At 43.0% G+C, this 20147-nt stretch overlaps 1 protein-coding gene across 1 annotated transcript in view; it reads left to right on the forward strand.

Moving 5' to 3' along the window:
- The first annotated feature begins 2099 nt into the window (after positions 1-2099).
- Positions 2100-20147, forward strand: part of FREM2 (FRAS1 related extracellular matrix 2) — a 123803-nt gene continuing 105755 nt past the window's right edge. Inside the window, exons 1-2 of the mRNA XM_038148566.1 lie at positions 2100-7248; positions 10856-10945. Coding sequence (XP_038004494.1) covers positions 2100-7248; positions 10856-10945 — 5239 coding nt within the window. The remainder of the gene's footprint in view (positions 7249-10855; positions 10946-20147) is intronic.

Here is a 20147-nt window from a genome sequence, read left to right on the forward strand (position 1 = left end):
GGAAAAGTGTGGATTTACGTCTGTGTTACTAGATCAAAACTTAGCCAAGATGAATTTTCTTCAGGTACAATATGAACACAAGTGTTGGCACAAGCCAAGGAAAATACTTTCAAAATTCTCATCAATTCTATAATCCTTTTATTTATGTTGTCTTGTGAAAAGAAGAAGAAATAAAGCAAGTCTTGCACTTTGTACTTGGACTGTGGCACAAGAGCTCACTGACTTGTTTGACAAGACACCAACTCATAAAAATAAAGAAGACTTCTGCTGTTTGTATATGGAGATTTACTACTTGGTGATAGAGATAACATAGGTCAAAGAACCAGAGCCTACATCTATAGAAAATAAGAAATTTCTGTGTAAAATATGGGGCAACTCCATCCCCTTACTATTTTTTTATTTCCTTTTTTTTTTTTAGAGGCAGCAAAGTATCTCAAAAGAAGTTTAATATTTGGAATGTCTTGGTCATTGATGCCTGGGACTCCATTGAAATATCTTCCTTTGAATCTTACAAATAAGACATTCATTGCTGAAATCCAGGGTGAATGTCTCATAAGGGTGGACAAACAGTGTTGCTTAACTTGGTAGATATCTAACTACTACAACTACTACCCCCTGCATTCAGCATCCAAGCATCCAGGTCTATTGCATAGGTTTATTTAATAAAATAGCTTTCCAAAGGTATGTCAGTTAGAGAATAAAAAATATATCACAAATCACAATAATCCAGTGTTGTAGAACTGAATGTGGATCTCTACTGATGTCCCCCCTGCCCGAAACCAAGCTGAATTATTTATTAGAAAGAATACTTAAATGTGAATGTAGCTGTGCCCAGACTGCAAAATTCAAATTCTAAACTCGAGTTTTGCCATACAGAAAGCAAGATCACATAATATTGCTCCACCACTGAAGGATACTGTAAGAGATCATTTTAAAAGAACGAAAGGAATTACACAAACGTCGAAACAGCCTTGTGTTGTCTTTGAATCTGTCTCTTTAGTCGTGTTTTTCGCTTTGCTAGAAACCTTTCTCAAACCAGGGTGCGGATCACATTTCAAAAACAACAAAGAATGTTAGCAACTGCGAGACACGCTGAATGGAAACTCAGAGCCTTCTATCGGGCATTTTAAAATGCAAGAAACTCCAAGTTCGGGCTCTCATTACTGTGCTTTTAGCTGCAGGCACAAGGTGGCAGAGGCAGCGTGAGGCTTTCATTCGCCCTCTGCTGTGACTGGCCGCCTCCGAGGAGTGACGCCGGGCACTAACCGGGGCCGACTGATGCGCTTTGCGCCCGGGATATTCATCCAGTATTCTTTATGGCGCACAGAACCGCGGTGCCGGCAGGCAGCTCCGCCGCAGCCCTGGGCCGCTTGCCCTCGTGTGACCCGTCCCGTTCTCCTTCGGGCACTTTTGTCGCCCCCCGTTCCCCGTCATCCGGACAGGGCTCTGGGGCAGCCCCGCTCCTGCCGCCGCTGGAACCCGGGCGGCACAGGCTCCACCCCGCCGGGAAGGGAAACCCGAGCACTGCCCGGCAGCGAGCCGGGAACAGCCCAGCTTTAGTTTTGCCCCCGGGAGCCAGGCGGGAGCGGGGCAGCTCTGCGCAGGAGGCGGCGGTGCGCTCCCGCCGCTCTCGGGGCTGGCAGAGGCGCGCTCCTACGCTCCGGGAAAGCCGCGCCACCCTCCCTCCGACTGGAGGGCTCCCTTCCCGTGGCGGCTAGCGACAGTAGAGCAATCCAGCAGTCCCCGCTCCCGCACCGCCATCCCGTTCCCGCCGCTCTCCCTACGCCTTCTCCTTCGCAACCTGTTGGACGGCCGCGGGAAGGAGGCGGAGGAGCCCTGCCCCTCTCGTCACTTGCATGATTGGCGCGCAGCTCTGCCCAATCGTGCATGGCGGCCTCTCCCCCCGCGGGTGCCCATTGGCTGCTCGGAGGCGCGGGGCGGGGCTTGTCGGGCCGCGGGGCTCCCCTCCGGAGGGGCGCGCGGCGCGCTCAGAGCGCAGCGTGTGCGCGGAGTGAGCGGCGCCGCGCCGGCGGCGGAACTGGGGCCGCGATTCGGCCGCTGCCGGAGGTTCTCCCCGCTTCTCTCCGCCGGCAAGGACGATGCAGCCTCTCCCCGCCGGGCCGCGGCGGCTGCTGGCCGGCTCGCTGCTGCTGCTGGCCGGCTGCGCCTGGGCTGGTGCGGCGGAGTCGCCGCCAGGCAGCAGCGCCGCGGTCTCCTCGCCGTGGTCACCGGAGGCGGACCCCGTGGTGGTGGCGAACCGCGGGCTGCGGGTGCCCCTGGGCCGCTCCGCCTGGCTGGACCCCGCGCGGGACCTGGTGCTGCAGGTGCAGCCGGGTGACCGCTGCTACCTCACCGTGCTGGACGAGGACCCGCTGTGGCAGCGCCCGGGCCGCCTGAGCCCCCGGCGCTTCCCCTGCGACTTCGGAGCCCGCGAGGTGCAGTACTCGCACCTGGGCGGCCGCAGCCCCGCCCGGGACCGCGTCCGCCTGCAGCTGCGCTACGACTCGCCGAGCCGCGCCCTGGTGCTGCCCCTGGTGCTGGAGGTGGAGGTGCTCTTCACCCAGCTGGAGATCGTCACCCGCAACCTGCCCCTCACCGTGGAGCGCCTGCGGGGCACCAGCAACCCGCTGGACGCCCGCAGCCTGGAGTTCGCCTTCGAGCCGGGCCGGCAGCGCTGCCGGGTGGGACTGCTGCCGCTGCTGGCCGGGCTGCCCCGCTACGGAGAGATCCTCAACTACCCGCCGGCGGCGGCGGGCGGGGCCGGGGAAGCGGCGGGGGGCGGCCCGATGCCGTCCTTGATGTGGGACTGCGAGGAGTTCCTGCGCCTGGGGCTGCGCTACCGGCACACGGCCGCCGGCGGCTCCCCGAACCGCGACCTGGTGCCGCTGGTGGCCGAGCTGCGGGAGGCGGCGGGCGGCGGGGCGCTGCTGAAGCGAGAGTACTTCCAGGTGCTGGTGCGGATCCGCGCCGGGAGTGAGAACGTGGCCCCCAAACCCAGCTTCTTGGCTATGCTGATGATGGAGGTGGACCAGTTTGTGCTCACCGCTCTCACGCCTGACATGCTGTCAGCTGAGGATGCAGAGTCGCCGCCCGATCTGCTGCTCTTCAACATCACCTCTCCCTTTGGTCCTGGCCAAGGCCACATGGTCAGCACGGACGACCGGAGCTTGCCTGTCACCTCTTTCAGCCAGCGGGATGTGCGGGAGCTGCGCATTGCCTATCAGCCACCCATGGAGGACTCTGATCGGGAGAGGCTCTTTGAGCTTGAACTGGAAGTGTTGGACCCAGAGGGTGCTGCCTCAGAGCCCTTTGCCTTCGTGATTGTGGTGAAGCCCATGAACACCCTGGCACCCGTGGTGACCCGCAACACTGGTCTCGTGCTCTATGAGGGGCAGTCAAGGCCTCTCTCGGGCCCAGGTCCCAGCCCCAACCTGGTGGTCAGTGATGAGGATGACCTTGAGCAGGTGCGGGTGAGTGTGGTGGCAGGGCTGAGGCATGGCCACCTCACTCTCCTGGAGGACACCCCAGGACCTGCTACCCCTCGTAAACACTTTACAGTGGCTGAGCTGGCAGCAGGCAGAGTTATTTACCAGCACGACGGTAGCGAGTCTCCACTCAGTGACAACCTTGTGCTGCGGCTGGAAGATGGTGGCTCTCGCCACCGTGTTGAGTTCCTTTTCCCCATTACCCTGGTGCCCACTGATGACCAGCCACCCCTGCTCAATGCTAACACAGGGCTTGCCATGGCTGAGGGTGAAACAGTGCCCATCACCACCCGTGCTCTTAGTGCCACTGACATTGACTCGCAGGATGCCATCCTGCTCTTCACAGTGGAGTCTGGCCCCACGGCTGGGCAGCTCCTGCTCCGTCAGGCACAGCCACCTCCTGGCTGGGAAGAGGAGGAAGAAGAGGAGGGCTTTTCTTGGAGGAAGGTGCCAGGTGTAGCAGGGAGTTCCCTCATCTATGAAAAGCCAGTGAGAGAGTGGCTGCAACAGGACATTGTGGAAGGGCGTCTCTTTTACCACCACTTTGGGGCTCACAGCCCTGGCCCTGGGGTTGTGTTGGACCAGTTCATCTTTAGAGTCCAGGATGACAATGATCCTCCCAACCGCTCTGGACCACAGACTTTTGTGATCAGGGTACATCCTGTAGACAGATTAGCCCCAGAGCTCCATAGTAGCAGCACCCTGCATTTAATCGTTGCAGAGCAGCAGGTGACCCCCCTGCGCAGGAAGCACTTGTGTTACACAGACCAGGACTCAGGGGACCGTGAGCTTCGCTACACAGTTATCCAGCCTCCCACTGACACTGACTCCAACCACCCTCCTGAGGCTTATGGAGCACGCCTTGGATCCCTCGTGCTGACTGAGGATCACTCTGTGGAAGTTACGCATTTCACCCAAGCCCAGATCAACCATCACAAGATCTCTTACCGTCCCCCACAGGAGGAGCTGGGGGTGGCTCCTCATTTGATTCAGTTTCAGTATCAAGTGCAAGATGCAGCTGGCAATGCAGCCAAAGGGACTTTCACCATCTACCTGCAGCCTGTGGATAACCAACCCCCCGAAATCACTAATACTGGCTTCACTTTGCCTGAGGGAGGCAGCCATGTCCTTAGTCCAACTGAGCTGGATGCCAGTGACACGGACACTGAACTTGGCCGTCTCAGATTTATCCTGACCCAGGCTCCTCGGTATGGCCAGTTGCAGCTCTCTGGGTACAGTCTGGTTCCAGGAGGCATCTTTGGCCTGGAGGATATCAGACAAGGGAGGGTGGCGTATGTGCACAGTGGAGCTGAGACCAGCAGTGATACCTGCAGGCTTGATGTGAGTGATGGGGTTCATTTTGTGCCCATCACACTGAAAATGAGTGTGCACCCAGTTGATGATGAGGTTCCTACACTACGACTTCCCCCAGGCACTCTTGGTTCCTACCTCGATGTGCTGGAGAATGGTGCTGCTGAAATCACTGCTAATGTCATTCAGGGCACAGATGAGGATACAGATGACTTTATGTTGACCTTCATTGTAGAGGATCCTCCTCGGCATGGGAGCATCCTGGTTCAAGGGGTGCCTGCAGAGAGGTTTTCCCAGAGAGATCTGTTGGATGGTGCTGTGGTATATGCTCACACCGGTGGCGAAATAGGCCTTCTGCCCAAAGAGGATGCTTTCAACCTTACCTTGTCTGACCTCTCTGAGAAGTGGCGTGTTAGGGGCAATGTTGTTCAAGGAGTTTCAGTCTTGGTGACCATTCTACCTGTTGACAGTCAAGCTCCAGAAATTTTTGTGGGGGAGCAGTTCATGGTGACGGAAGGTGACAAAAGGGTCATTACTCTTGCTCACCTCAGGGCTGAAGATGTGGATACCCCTAGCGATGATATACTATGCACAATTGTTGCTCAGCCCACATCTGGGTATGTAGAGAACATCTCTCCTGCCCCAGGATCTGAAAAATCCAGGGCAGGTGTTGCTATAAGTGCTTTTACCTTGAAGGACCTCCGTCAAGGGCACATTTTTTATGTCCAGAGTATACATAAGGGTGTAGAGCCTGTTGAAGACAGGTTTGCTTTGCGCTGTTCTGATGGCATTAACTTTTCCCAGAGGCACTTCTTCCCCATTTTTATTGTGCCAATCAATGACGAAGAGCCTGAAATCTTCCTGCGCGAGTTTGTTGTGATGGAAGGCATGAGCCTGGTGATTGATACCCCTATCCTCAATGCGGTTGATGCAGATGTCCCAGCTGATGGGTTAACATTCACAATCACCAGGCTTCCCAGGCACGGCCACATTGTGAACCAGCTGGTCAATGGAACTGTCCTAGTAGGGAGCTTCACTTTGGATCAGATAACAGAGAGCTCCAACATTCTCTACGAACATGATGACTCTGAGACCAGGGCGGACAGTTTTGAGGTGCAACTCTCAGATGGTAAACACACTGTTAGGAAAATGGTACCGATCATGGTTATTCCTGTAGATGATGAGACACCCAGAATGGCCATCAATGATGGTCTGGAGATTGAAATAGGGGAAACTAGAACTATTAATGACAGAATATTGAAGGCTACTGATCTTGATTCTGAAGACAAAACCTTGACATACATTATAACTTATGGGCCAGGACAAGGCCTCTTACAGAGAATAAAGCCTTCAGGTGGAGTTGAAAATATCACCCGGGGAATGAACTTCACCCAAGATGAAGTGGATAGAAATTTTATTCGGTATGTGCATTTTGGCCAGCAAGGAGTTCGTGATCTTATCAAGTTTGATGTGACAGATGGAATAAATCCTCTCATTGACCGCTACTTTTATGTGACGATAGGCAGCATTGATATTGTCTTCCCAGATGTCATCAGCAAAGGAGTTTCTCTGAAGGAAGGAGGGAAGGTGACCCTTACTACTGATTTGCTTAGTACCAGTGACCTGAATAGTCCAGATGAGAACTTAGTTTTCACCATTACCAGACCACCTGTTCGTGGTCATCTTGAATGCACAGATCAGCCCGGGGTACCCATCTCCACTTTCACTCAACTCCTGTTAGCAGGAAATAAAATCTATTACATTCATACTTCAGAAGATGAGGTGAAAATGGACAGCTTTGAGTTTGAGGTGACTGATGGCTATAACCCTGTGTTTCGTACCTTTAGAATTTCTATCAGTGATGTGGACAATAAGAAACCTGTTGTCACAATCCATAACCTGGTGGTGAGTGAAAATGAATACAAACTGATAACCCCATTTGAACTGACTGCAGAAGACAGAGATACACCTGATGCACTGCTAAAATTTATCATCACTCAAATACCAGTTCATGGCCAGATCATGTTTAATAACTCCAAACCAGTCACCACCTTCACTAAACAAGATCTGAATGAAAATCTAATCAGCTACAAACATGATGGCTCAGAATCAGTTGAGGACAGTTTCTCTTTCACTGTTACAGATGGCACTCATACTGATTTCTATGTTTTCCCCAACACTGTGTTTGAAACAAGGAGGCCTCAGACTATGAAGATTCGAATAATGCCTGTGGACAACAGTGTACCTCAAGTTGTAATAAATAAGGGTGCTCAGACTCTGCGTGTTCTAGCCACAGGTCACATCGGGTTTCTGATTACCAACAAAGTGCTCAAAGTGGAAGACAGGGACAGTTTACATGTTACTCTTAAGATCAGAATCACAGAGGGTCCACGCCATGGCTTCCTGATCCACCTGGGGAAAGGCAACCATAGCATCAGCCAGTTCACACAAGGTAATACAATAATTCATTTGCTTTCTTTAGATCACTGAAAACATTATTTTTCACGCTAAACTCTACAGTAATTGATGGGAGAAACGTTCCAACAAAGAGCTTATTTTAAATGGCTTAATAATTTTTTACATCTGTGTATTTTTTATTACATCAGTGACATCTTTATATAGGAAATATGGTCTGCTGGGTAAACACTGATTAAAGGAGCTTAATTTCTTTGGAGAGCTTAGTCCAAATAACTGTGATTTGCACTTTCTGTCAGTCACAGTGATAAATTTGGACAACAGAATTGGGCTGTACATCTTAAGAGACAGTGCTTTCTTTAACCAGTTTTATTTATAAATGCTATGGGAGTGGCCAAGCTATTATTAACTAATGGCTAGGGTATGGGTTGCTGTACAGTCTGAGCACACCTAACTGTAAAAGCAAAATCTTTTCCCCACCAGTGGGAAATAATATATTATGAGAGCATTTGTTGCCTTAATTACACAAATCTTTACCACAAAGTGTTTGTGGTAAATTAAAATTAATTAAAAATTATGTTAGTGGTACTTACTTTTTACATGGAACTAAAACATTCAGTGATATAAATAGGGCAAAAACCACATGTGTCATATATTCTGAAATAAAGCCTCAACCTGAGGCTGTGAAGTAACTGTAATTGATATGGGAGCATTAGCTATTCTCTGGAGAATTTTCCATGTTACTTCACTATGACTTATTGGCTAGTTAACTAACAATGAAATTAAGTTTTTTTGCAGCCTTCTGCAGCTGTGGAATGAGCAAACAGCACCAACAGCATGGACACTCAGAGTTAAATGGGCCCAGCTAGGCTGGGCTGTGTAGGTGCAAAGGCTTGAGGTAAACACTTGCAGCTGGCTGTGTTTCATTTCGCAGAGCCCATACTGGTACATATCCATGTTACAGTCTTGGCTGTAGCAATTTTCTTGTCAGATGCACCAAATCTTTCAAATAGGCCTGATGAACTTTGCAATGTCTGAAGTGTCTTGAGTTTTGCAATGCTAGTGCAAAAAAGAGGATGAGAGGAGACCAAACTGTCCAAGCTTTGGGGACCACACAGTTCCTTAAATGTAAGGCTTCAGTAGTAAACTGCGAGTAATATTGGGAGTGTTGTCAGAATAACTGAGAAACAAGAGAGAAAGGGAGTGAGCAAATAAACAGATGATCACTTATTTTAGTGGGTTTTATCTTACATTGAAGGATGTGTAATTATTGAACAGGTGATCTTTGAAAGCAGAGGAACAGTGATATATATTTTTTTTTTTGAGGATGTGTAGCACTTGGGAGAAGTACATATTCTATTCCCTTCTGTTCCATGTGGCCAGGTGTACATTTGTCTGATGACCCAAATGAAGTTGCTACTTGGCTTTGAATTGGCTGCCCAACCATATGGCCTGAAGGCTGTCTTTATATCCTGGGGCTGCCTAAGCTGAGTAAGAAGCATGCAGCCCTTAGGAAAGGTTGGTTTTAAAGCTGGTGAGGATCCCCAGAAAGTGGTATAACTTCACAGTTTCACACAGCACAAGCACTCTTATTTTGTGTTGGAGTGAAGAGTGTTTTTAAGAAATACATGTTTCCTCAATAATATTGGCCTTTGAGATGGTCATGCTTACCTGACACTGAGACAAATAATTGTCTAATGTTCAGGGCAGAAATAAACAAGACCCTCTTTTGTCATATTCATTATGATCCCAGTGTAAGCACAGATTCTTCAAAGGACTTTGGGAAGCCTCTGCCTTGACTATTGGACCTGTTGTTATATGCTTTGTTTTTATGTTTTGATCTTCCCCTCTCTTTAGGCCTCTTATTCTGTCATGTGCCACGTCTTTCAAAATGCTGAGTAGTTCCAGTTTCATCAACACATGTGGGTTTTTATAGGGCTTGTAAAACTTCATTAGAGTCTTCCAGTTTGTGTTGGAAGGGACTTCTCAATCCTATCTTTACTCACAACTGGAACAACTTTGAAGTCAAATGAAGCTCTTCAGGACATCATGCAAAATATTTTGAAAGCTGCTTGGTGGTTTGTGAAGTCCACACTCAAACTCCCATTTCTTGGATTTGTTCCTGTAGTTGTATGAACAGGCAGCCTGACCACTTTGAGTAGGGTAACAAAATTCATTGTGTGCAAGAAGCAGGAAAAGTCTGTTTTTTACGATTCCTGTAACTGGAAGAGAGGGCAGAGCAATCGTTTAGAGCACAACTTTCTGCTAGTGGGGATAATTATATTTTTTGAAATAGGAAATTGTGCTTTATGTATTTCAAAATCATGTTGGAGAATTCCAGTATAAAATTAATTTTATCAGGCATTGTAGTTACACAGTTATGAATTGTGCTTATAACTAGGCAAGTTTTGATATAGCTAGCACTACCTAATCAGCTGTGGAAGGAAAGCATAGACTTGCTCAAGTGACTCCAAACTTGTTGTTAAGGAACAGAAAACAGGGCATTCTTTGCAATTATTTTGACAAAATTAAGATCTTTGGATGGCAAGAGGCCTTTTTTCCTTATGAGGTGGTCTTGGTCCTGCAAACACCAGTTCAAGTGCTTATCTTTATGTATGGTGGAACCATGGATTTTGATAAGGCTACCCACATGAACAGAGCTGAGTACTTGTGTGTTTGCCAGATGAAAGATTTATGTGCTTCACTGGCATGAAGAAATATTTGTTTGCATCCTCTTTACAGCCCCATGAATTTTTGATCTTTAACTTTCAAACATTTATGGAAGAGATTCTTCAGTTATGTATATTTGCTGATAATGCCCTTAGCTTGTTTGCGCTCAGAGATGTCTGGTTACTTTTGGAACCGAAGATTTTGTGAAGCTCTAACAAAAGTGCTTTTGGTTTTTTTTGCTCATGTATCCACCCTAACATCAGAGGAGAACTTGGATGGTACTTGAGTTCCACTTTAATGGGATTAATTTCTAACACTTTTTCTTGAAAAAAGTATGAGACTTGGGGTTTTACCAACAGCAGTCCTTCAAAGAAAGTGCTAGAAATCAGTTTTTATGTATATACATATTTTTTCATCACTACTCAAGGAAACAAGAAAAAACAATATTAACAAATTTTTTTTATCTTTTTCATACTTTATTGTAACTGCTGGTTCAAAATTCTACATCAGGCTTTTTTTCCTGACTGAAGTAATTTCTGTTTCCTTTAATTGCATCTATTTGGGTTCTTAAAACAGCCAATCCCTGTAACTGTCTTCTACAGTACTTTGCAGGTTGAAGAATGACAGAATCAATATCAATATCCTTGTGGAAATATGCCTCTGTTTAAGAAAATGAACCACTAAAAATATGAAGTAGTTCTGACTATCAAGCCCATGTTTTTAAATTTTATTTCAGTTATTTTTGTAAATACAGTGTAAAAGAAAGAGAGCCCTGGGGAGGAGGAAGTAAAGGGAGAGAGAATGAATGATATCTGTAAAGCTTCAACACTGTTAATACTGAAATTGCTCAGTTCTGCTGTGGGAGCTTGACCTCCTTCTTGTTGAAGCTAAACTATTTAATACATGCCAAATTTTTCTAAAAAAGGTTTCCTATCTTTGTAATTTAAAATATAGTCTATTTTTCCTCTTTCCAGCTGATATTGATGATATGAAGATATGCTATGTTTTACGAGGGAGTGACAATGCCACCAGTGACATTTTTCATTTTTTGGTTGAAGACAGTGGTGAGTACTCCTAAAATCTCTTTTTTTTTTGTTATTTAAAGACAAAGAATTTAAATATGCTTTGGGAGTTAACTTCAAATTTAATGGAGGGAAGTCTTTGTTATCTCCTGGAATGTGATTGATTTTATGGCTTTCCTATATTTTGAACTATTTCTGATGATTATGAAGTGTCAAGAAAATGGTAATTGCACCTAATGAAAAAACCTCAACCTACTCTAGCAAGAAAGTGAAATTCTTTAAATGTACTCAGATACCTTCTATACTCAGGTACTACTCTCTGTAGTTTTACCTTTGTATTCCCTATCCAGGCTCTTCACTCATAAATTCTCCTAAGTCTTTATTTTGAGAAACTTTTCATTTACAGTTATTGCTGTCTATCTTTTTAGATGGTTCCAGTTCTAAGACTATTCATATCAAAATATTATTCATACCAAGATATGTACCTATTGTGTAGAGTTCAAGTTTTTATTCTATGTACTTAACAGAATCCTTAATGGCTTGTCAAAGATCTTTGTCAGGCAACTGGTGTGAATTCTCCTGGCTAATACTATTTTCTGGGATTGTGGGGGATGCAAAAGAAACTATTTGAAAAAAAATGTGAATACTGGCATGTACTAATTTGAGGGAGAACTACGTTACGTTTTTTGTTTGTTTTAAAAGCACAAAGAAAGAACAGTTTAAAGGGTAAGAAAAATACATGAACTGGCTTTTTTTTCCCCATCCAAAGTCTGACTTAATGTGGATATTCCTAAATGTAGATATTTCTCTGTGTTGTAACAGGTGGCTAGATTATGTTACTTTAATGCCTTTTTAAATATGTGATACATAGCTCTATGAGTAATTGGCAATGAATTTTATTAGTTGATTTAATAATATACTTCTTGGAAAGAATGCTTCAAGTTAGCTGATTGTCAGCTCGTGTACAGAGTTTGTGTTACTGCTTCACAAAAAGCATAGCCAATTAAGGGTATTAAGATCAGTGAACAGGGATTTGTCCTGTCTGTCACAGACTGGACAGTTTTGTCACCATCTACTATTGCTGGAGTGGGATATTAAAACGTTTTACTGTTTATTGTGCTGGACAAGCACAGAGGGAACACTACCTTTTGAGACTTTTGAAAATGTTTTTGCAAATCTTTGTGACATTAGAGACCAGGTAGTGACATAAGAGTTTGCAACACTCAACTTATTTTCCATAAATGTGTTTTTTTCACTGAAATATAGGTTAGAGAAGCTTAAAGGTAAATAAAATAGAATGTGAGATGCTGCCTTTCATAGTAATACTTTTTTAGAGCAGGTGTCACCACAAGGTGACATTGTTCATGGTTTTTGAGTTCTTCTCTTAGTCGGTGAACAAATATTCAGTCTTGAGATTGTTTCAAGGTTTTCTGTGATGGAAGTAATTAAAGCTCATGAAAGTTTGCTCTCAGTGAGCTGTTTAACATCAGTTCTTAAAACTGAGCTGCCCCGAGAGAGACCAACATTTGTGGGACTTATGCTGTTTAACAATTCTTAGTGGCAAATACGTAGTCAAAGTAAATTGCACCTAATGCATGAGGTTTTTTCTCATTGGAAAGCTTACCTATCACACCTGTTTCTATTTGGCAGAGTTGTAACAGCCTGTCAATTGTAACAGCATGCTATTTTTCAGAATACAAAGAATCATGGTAACAAGGTGCTTGCTGATTTTTTAGAGCCTTTGGAAGTTGTGACATTACTGTCATAGACACTACTTAGCTAGATGGTAAGATGGTTTTTGCTATCCTGAGGCTATTAATTGGCAGAAAAATGAGCTGTGTTGCATTTCAGAGTATTTCTGATTTTCAAGATGGTAAAGACACATTTAAAGTTGATGAGGTTGTGATCAAAACATTAGTAGTTGTCTGTCTGAAATACCTTAAACTTTTTAGCAGTCTTTAGAATCTGTAACAGCTGAAAAATCCAACAATTTAATCTACTTCTATTTCCACCCTCCTCAGAAAGACTTCAAAGCCGGTGTTTTGCAACTCAGATGTATTTTGGCAGACTTTCAGTTGTACCAAGGCTATTGTTTAGGGTTTTTTTTTTGATTTTAAGCCAAATCATATTAAGAGACTCCACACAAGAGCTGAGTGAAAGATGGAGCACAGGTGATCAACATCCATTGTAGAAAGGCACACTTCAGACTTCCATCTCCTGTACCAAGATTTTTGCAGTAGTAACAGATTTAACAGGGCTACCCTGCAGTGCTTAATGCTATAAATTAAATAAGTGAGACTTCACTTCAAATGAATTGTGTGATAGTCCCTGAGTGATCTGGTTCAAATCAAGAAGGATTTCAAAACATGACTCAATGAGTGAATATGTGTTCGTGTAATTCAGTTAGTGTAATTTTAAATAACTTTAAACCCTAAAGTAAGTCACATTTTGCAACCCAAGTATTTTGCATCTTCTAGGCTTTCACACCTCAGCAGGGGGAACATACAACAGCACTTCCTGCTCTTTTCATGTGACATGAATTAGAAAGTTATTTTTGCCCCAGGTCTGTAGTGTTGCCCATAAAATACTTTTCTACATGTCCTGTGATATTTGTTCATAGTATCTGAACTGCAAATAGGAGAAGAGCATGACTTCCTCTAGGTCTGTCTTTTGGTGGCTAATCTGCCATGCTCATTATACCATGACTTATGAAAACAAATGCAGAAGCTCTTTTGTTGGCCTCCTAAATGATGATAGTCTGACTGGGGCCCGAGGCTGTTATTTCATGCAATTGCCTGGAGACCAAGTACAAGGAGTCATCAAACTGCTCTGGTGTGAGCTTTGTTGTGGATTTGGAATTTTGTTTATCTTCTCACATGCAGCAGTATTTATGGTAAGCAAGTTAGAGCAACAGCAGACTGGGTGGGCAGGTGAGGGGGAAAGGGCCAAGTCAGCCCTCTGCCAGCTCTTGGCCCCTTGCCTGCTCTGCTTCTCTCAGTGGGAGTGAGGTGAGTGCCATGCTGCATACCAAAGCCTGACCTGGGACCTGAAAGCAGGAAATATGGTATTGGAACAAGGTTGTTTGCTTAGTGGCCAGCGGAGAAAACTGAAGTGCAGACAAATGAAGAGTAGCTTGGCGATTATGGCTAGCTCATAATAAACTTTGCCGTGATAACTAAAGAGAACAGAACAATGGGCTCAATATGAAGAGAAAGGAAATCCATTTAAAAGGAAAGTAAGTCCTTAGGACTATAATTAACAACCAAGAACATAGGCCTGCTGTATTCAAACCAAAATTAGAGGTTTCACTAGGAAGAAGTGGTTCACGTTTAAAGCTCTGAAGGAGTCTTATTGTCAGCATCAATTACCTACAAATGTATGGCTGTAGAGATTTTTTGGCTTTAAATGGCATTTTTAATAAGAGTAATTAAAAAGTAAAAAATACTGGACATAATTCACCTATTTATCAACAGTAATGTTTTTTAAAGGTAGAAAGTGTTTATATGCTTCCTATGTAGGGATTTAGCCTCAAGATGATCTGCTATAAGTGGGTGAGCCCATGCTTTTCTGTTGTACTTAGAATAAGAATACTCTGTAGTGTATCAGATGCTGCTGAGTTAGCTGTGTGACATTTTGAAAGAAGCTTCTGTGGTTCATATTAAAAATTTACTTTCCATTTTGTTTTGAATTCTAATCTTAAAACAATCATGTAGAGATCTTGTGATACCGAAAAAGTGTTATGAGTCCATTTCTGCAAAACTTTGAAAGAAGTGTGGAATTTTCTTTTTCACAAAGGTTGCAAAATAGTCTCAGTTGAATCACATTCCTCAAGAGTGGCCTCTACATTCCATTAAGAAGGTGGAGAAAAAACCCTTCTTAGCAAGTGCTAGCATGTGACAGTGGTGAATCCTGATGTTTACATTATAAAAATTCTTAATTCAATGATTAATAAAGGAATGAATGCTACCAGAATGCAGGATTTTTATTTCTCATGGGGAGGTAAAAATGCATATCTAGACTGATAGCTGAACTCCTGCATGTATTTCTGGTATGTAAGTTTCAACACTACTGAGAGACTCACTAGACTGAAAAAAAATGATCCAGTTGAAAATGCTTCAGTCTTTTAATAACTGAAATACACACTCATAGACTAATCTTAGTTGTGCAAAATGGCATTAATCTGTGTGGAATGAAAGTTGACACAGAAATTAGCTCCACTTGAGCTAATGTTGAGCTCTGGTGCCTGTTTCAGACAACTGCACACTACAATTTTACACTACATCCCTTATGAGTTGTCTGAGGCATTTTTGCTCCTTATGTGAACTGGGCATGGAAAATGCAGTTAAAACTGAAGTCTGGTGTTTACCTTCTCTTTATTCTTTGCTCATCTGAAATTCATTATTCTCACTGCAGTAAGTCGTAATAATTGACTAAGAATATGGATTTAATACTCAGCTGTCCATCCTGTAGAAGATATTTTCTCATGAAAGGTGCTGTTTCAAATAATCTGAAACTGGTTGAACTGGTTTAAGGCAGTTTTTTCACCAGATTCTGGTGATTGTATAGTAAAACAAACATACCCCAAAACTGGCTATAAACTCAAACCCCAGCAGAACCTCCATGCCTCCAGAGGCAGTATCAAGATGAAATACATTCCCCTGCCCAGCTGTGGGTGTCTGGGGTAGCAGCATTACTGTGGCAGCATGTGGACTGTCTGTTAGAGAGCAGCTATTGTATTATTTTTTTGATTCACATAAGAAAAATTCTTTATTCTATTTAGGTTTTGTAGATAACTCTGAAATGTTCAAGATCAGGTCATGTAAAGTCAGTGAAGGAATGTTCATCTCTTTTAAATAGTGGTCTGATCCCAGATATTTTTAAAAGAAGACCTTGTTCTTGGCCTGCTTGTTACTTGACTAGTGCTCTCATCACAGTAGTTTGCTGTGTTTGTTCTCCCTCCTCCCCTGCCTGTCTTCTGAAGCTTGGGAAACTGTCAACCAGGATTGCAGCAGCCATGGAAGAAATTTCTGTGTTCAGCCTTAGTTTTTTTTGTTGCAAGAGGCCAGTGGCACACTAGTAATAATGCAAAATATTACTAGTGTGGCATTAGTCAGTTCCGTTACATTTTCCTGTTTTAAGTAACTAAATGAGATAACCCTGATGTGGGCTTTTTGGGTCTGAAGCATTCTAAAAAAAAAACCCTGATCGTGTGAGGGGAAAACCTATTTCCTATTCAGCTTTAATTTGAACCAAAATCTGCCTGTCCCTTTATTCTCTGCTCAGTGCTTGAGTCCTCCAAACTGCTTCTTTAGGACTGCTATGATATCTTGCAACACCTTGCCTCAAGGGTAGAATGGTTTCAAAGGGGAAGTAATGATAGATTCTCATAGCTGGTTTAGGAATGTCAGGATCACTAGGGAAACAAGAATTGTTTTATTTCAGGCTCTTTGGGCAGCTTTTCTGACTTAAAGCCAAAGCATTGCAAAGCCATGGCTCACTAAAACTGGTGATTTACATCATTAGCTAAATCTTACTTAAACTTTTCGTTACAGATCCCTAAATGCCTTAACACAGCACTGCATTTTGTACTAACATTTGGCTAAATCCTCACTGAAGCAAGAATCGTTCAAAAACAATTCCCTGAAATTAGCCTTTAAGCCAAATTTATGGGAAAATTTAATAAACTTTTCCCAAATATGTTTATGCAAGAAATAAAGAATCATACTTCACTGCCTAGAGAAAACTCTCCATTAAGTTTGTGAAATACAATTATTGCATCTGTCATCTTTTGTTTTGCTAAACAAATAATATTTTTTTAGGAACTTCATCATTCTGGTATGCTTTATTAATTTTTGAGAGAATAATATTTCACCCTTGACTTTAATTATTAAACTATAACAGTTGTCAATGCTGTTTTTCAAAGCCAAAATGCCGATATTTTTTCCTGGGTGAGCTATAATAATAATGTTGTATCAGACCTTTTGGACTAAATATCTGATAGTTCCTAAAGTAGCAAACTGGTAAAATATGATTGGGAGTTATTTGCAGCATCCTTGCTTGACCTCACTTACGGCATTTGGGCACACAAGTCTTGGCAAGACACATCAACTACATTAATCTTTGGCTTAAAAATGAGGACATTACATGTTGGTGGTTTGTTTGCCATCATTTGCCAAGTACTGTATTGGATTCTGGTCCATTGCCAGGCTTGTTGCTGCTGTTTTAATATACTCTAGGATGGTGCCCAAACAATTTTCCACTTGTCACACTTCTTACTGTAATAAGTATTATCAGGGGATTTAAATAGTTAGTTTGATGCTGCAGTTTATATAAAAAAAATAACCAAAATAAACTTTACTGTAAATAAAAGATGAGTTCATGAGAATGTTATTGTAAATTGCAAGGTCTTAGCAAAATTAAGTGTCTGTGAAAATATACAGGAGTAAGAGATGCTTATATGGGGCATATAGAAAGTCTGGTACAAGCCTTACTAATCTCAGGGGAAAGATTTTCATTGTCTTCTGTACTAGTTATTATATTGGTCTCCTTGTCCTGGCATTTTACACTGAATCATGGAAATTACTGAATTTTGCACTTCTAACTTGAATATCACCTTATCCTCCAAATATAGACATAAAAAAGACCTGCTTTGTATAGTTGAAACAAGATGTTTGTTTGAGACGAATTAAGGTAGCTGTGTGATTTAGCAAGAGAATTTTTGTTTGGTTTTGATTATTTGAGTTCAAATGGTGATTATATCCAAAACCAAAGCTTTCCCTCTGCTCCGCATACTGGATTTTTACTAATTTTCTTTAAAAAGCAAAGCAGTGTAATTGAAAGGGTGGGTTTAGATATTGCCTTGGATTAGTAAAGGTGAGTCAATTGTGGTTTTAATTGTCTTTTATACACAACTTAGGGCACTTTGTCCAAACATGGATGCAATTCCTTCCTTCATTTAAGAAGCTTTTTAACCCATACTTCCACTAATGTGCCTTCACTTACATTCTGGCCTGTTTTGTATTGATTTTCTGTTTGCTGCCCAAGTATATGTGTTCTTAATTACTCTTTTGAATTTTGCCTGCACTTGAATGTTCTACTTTCAACTAAGTATTTTTACCATGAGGCCAACAAATTCTGTCTTTTTTTTTTTTTTTTTTCTTCTCCCCCCTATATTTCTCCTTTGCTGGTGATACTGCTATGTTCCACAGAATAAAACGGCTTAAACAGGCCAGTTAGGATCAGTGCCTTCCAGAATAACCCTTAGGCTGGTGGTTTAGGTCAGGGTTTAGAGCAGGCAGATATTGATTCTGTTCCAGTTCTCCTTGAGTTAGGGCCAATGGTCTTTTCTTCCATATAGAATGAGTGCCTGGACTATTGGGCTGGTTGAATAGAAAGGAAATGTCTCAAACACCAATACCTATTGATAGTATTTTTCTAGTTTCCACCTGAGATCACTTGCTGAGTAATCCCACTTTGAAAGAACAGATACAGTTGCAACAAAGTTTACCAGTTCAGCACTTGAAGCTCAATCAGGCTTGTTTTCCCGAGCTGAATAGTGCCATTGATTTCATTTGACCTGGTCAGATGAGAGACAAGGAAGGTATAAGGTAGCCCTAAAGTATTTAACAGGCTTCTTACTTAAAAATAATCCACAATTTAGCTTTTATATTCTTGTGATAAAGAGTAAGGGCCCAGATAGCAGCAAAAGAAGCATGACAATGAGCAGTAAAATTAGGTCAAAATGCAAGAATTAAAGGGATTAAGAAGACACACTAGGCTTAAGTAGAAGAATTGAGAACTCTCAGCAGTAACACTGATTGCCAGTGACATGAGAACCTGCAGAAAGACGCTAATTCCTAAAGTGAACTATAATAAGCTTGTGAAATTATCTTGGTAGTCAGTTGGAAATATTTTTTATTTGGATATTTTGAAGAGCTCTAGAGAAGGGACACTGGCTGCTGTCAAGAAACCCTAACAGCTTGTTTAATTTCCCAACTTGTTTTATTCAAGGGATTCTAAACAGCCCTCAAGATAAGTTTAGCTTTTATCAGTTAACTGTGTAGAGTTCTCTAGAGTTCCCATACAGATCCGTTTGAGTAGTAAAAAAAATGTATGCAGGAAGTTTCTGGATTTCTTTAAAAATTAGGTTGATATTTATTCAAAGAGTGATAAGCATCTCTGAAACAAGCAAGAGATAGGTGAAAAAAAGGTGAAAAACAATAAAACTTAGTGAGTATTAACCTATGGAAAGATACTAAGAATCAAATTAAATTAAAAATGGAGAAAATATAATGATGGCATATTTTTTCATCAAAGTTTCACAATTTGTGCATCTTAATTTGCAACATTCTCACTGGTGCAAGTTTCTGTTTGACTTGCTAGATATTATAAGGGCAATTCTTGCCTCCTCAGCCTCTTTGTTTTTTCTGGAAAAATGAAGACAATTATTTTTGTTTCATAAGCCCAAATTTTGCTTGGACACTGTTCAAGTTTTTCCTGAAATTATATTACTTCTTCTTTATAATTGACATTGAAGTAAGTTGGGGAGTGTTTTGGTTGGCTAGAGCTTAACGATGGAGGCAGTAGAGTGTTTAGGGGTAGGAATGAAGGAAAGGCCAGCATGGTAGATCTCCTGGTGAGAGTCTGTTATAGAGCACCCAACCAGAATAAAAAGGCGGATGAAATCTTCTATAAGCAGCTGTGAGAAGGCTCACATTCAGTAGCTCTTGTTCTCCTGAGAGACTTCAGCTTGTAGCATGTCTGCTGTAGGTCCAGGACAGCAAGGAGGAGGCAGTCTAAGGAGGTTCCTGGAATGTATGGAAGACAACTTCCTGACACAACTGGTCAGTGAGTCAACCAGGGAACCAGCTGGACCTGCTGTTTGTGAGCAGGGAAGGACTGGTGGGAGATGTGGTGGTTGGAGGCTGTTTTGGGCACAGCTATCACAAAATTAATGAGTTTAAAGGAAGAGGATCAGCAGAGTTGCCACCTTGGGCTTCTGAATAGCAGACCTTGGCCTGTTTAGGAACCTGGTTGGCTCTTGGGAGACAGAGTCTCTTGGGAGACAGCCCTAAAAGGCAGAAAGGGTCAGGAAAGCCACACGTTCTTCAAGAAGGAAATCTTAAAAGTGCAGAACTAGGATGTTCCCATGTGCCAGAAATAGGGAAGAAGACCAGCTTGCCTGAGCAGAGAGCTTTGGCTGGAACTTGGGAAATGAAAGAGCTTATCACCTTTGGAAGAAGTG

Source organism: Motacilla alba, chromosome 1 (genome assembly GCF_015832195.1).
Source record: "Motacilla alba alba isolate MOTALB_02 chromosome 1, Motacilla_alba_V1.0_pri, whole genome shotgun sequence".
NCBI lineage: Eukaryota > Metazoa > Chordata > Aves > Passeriformes > Motacillidae > Motacilla > Motacilla alba.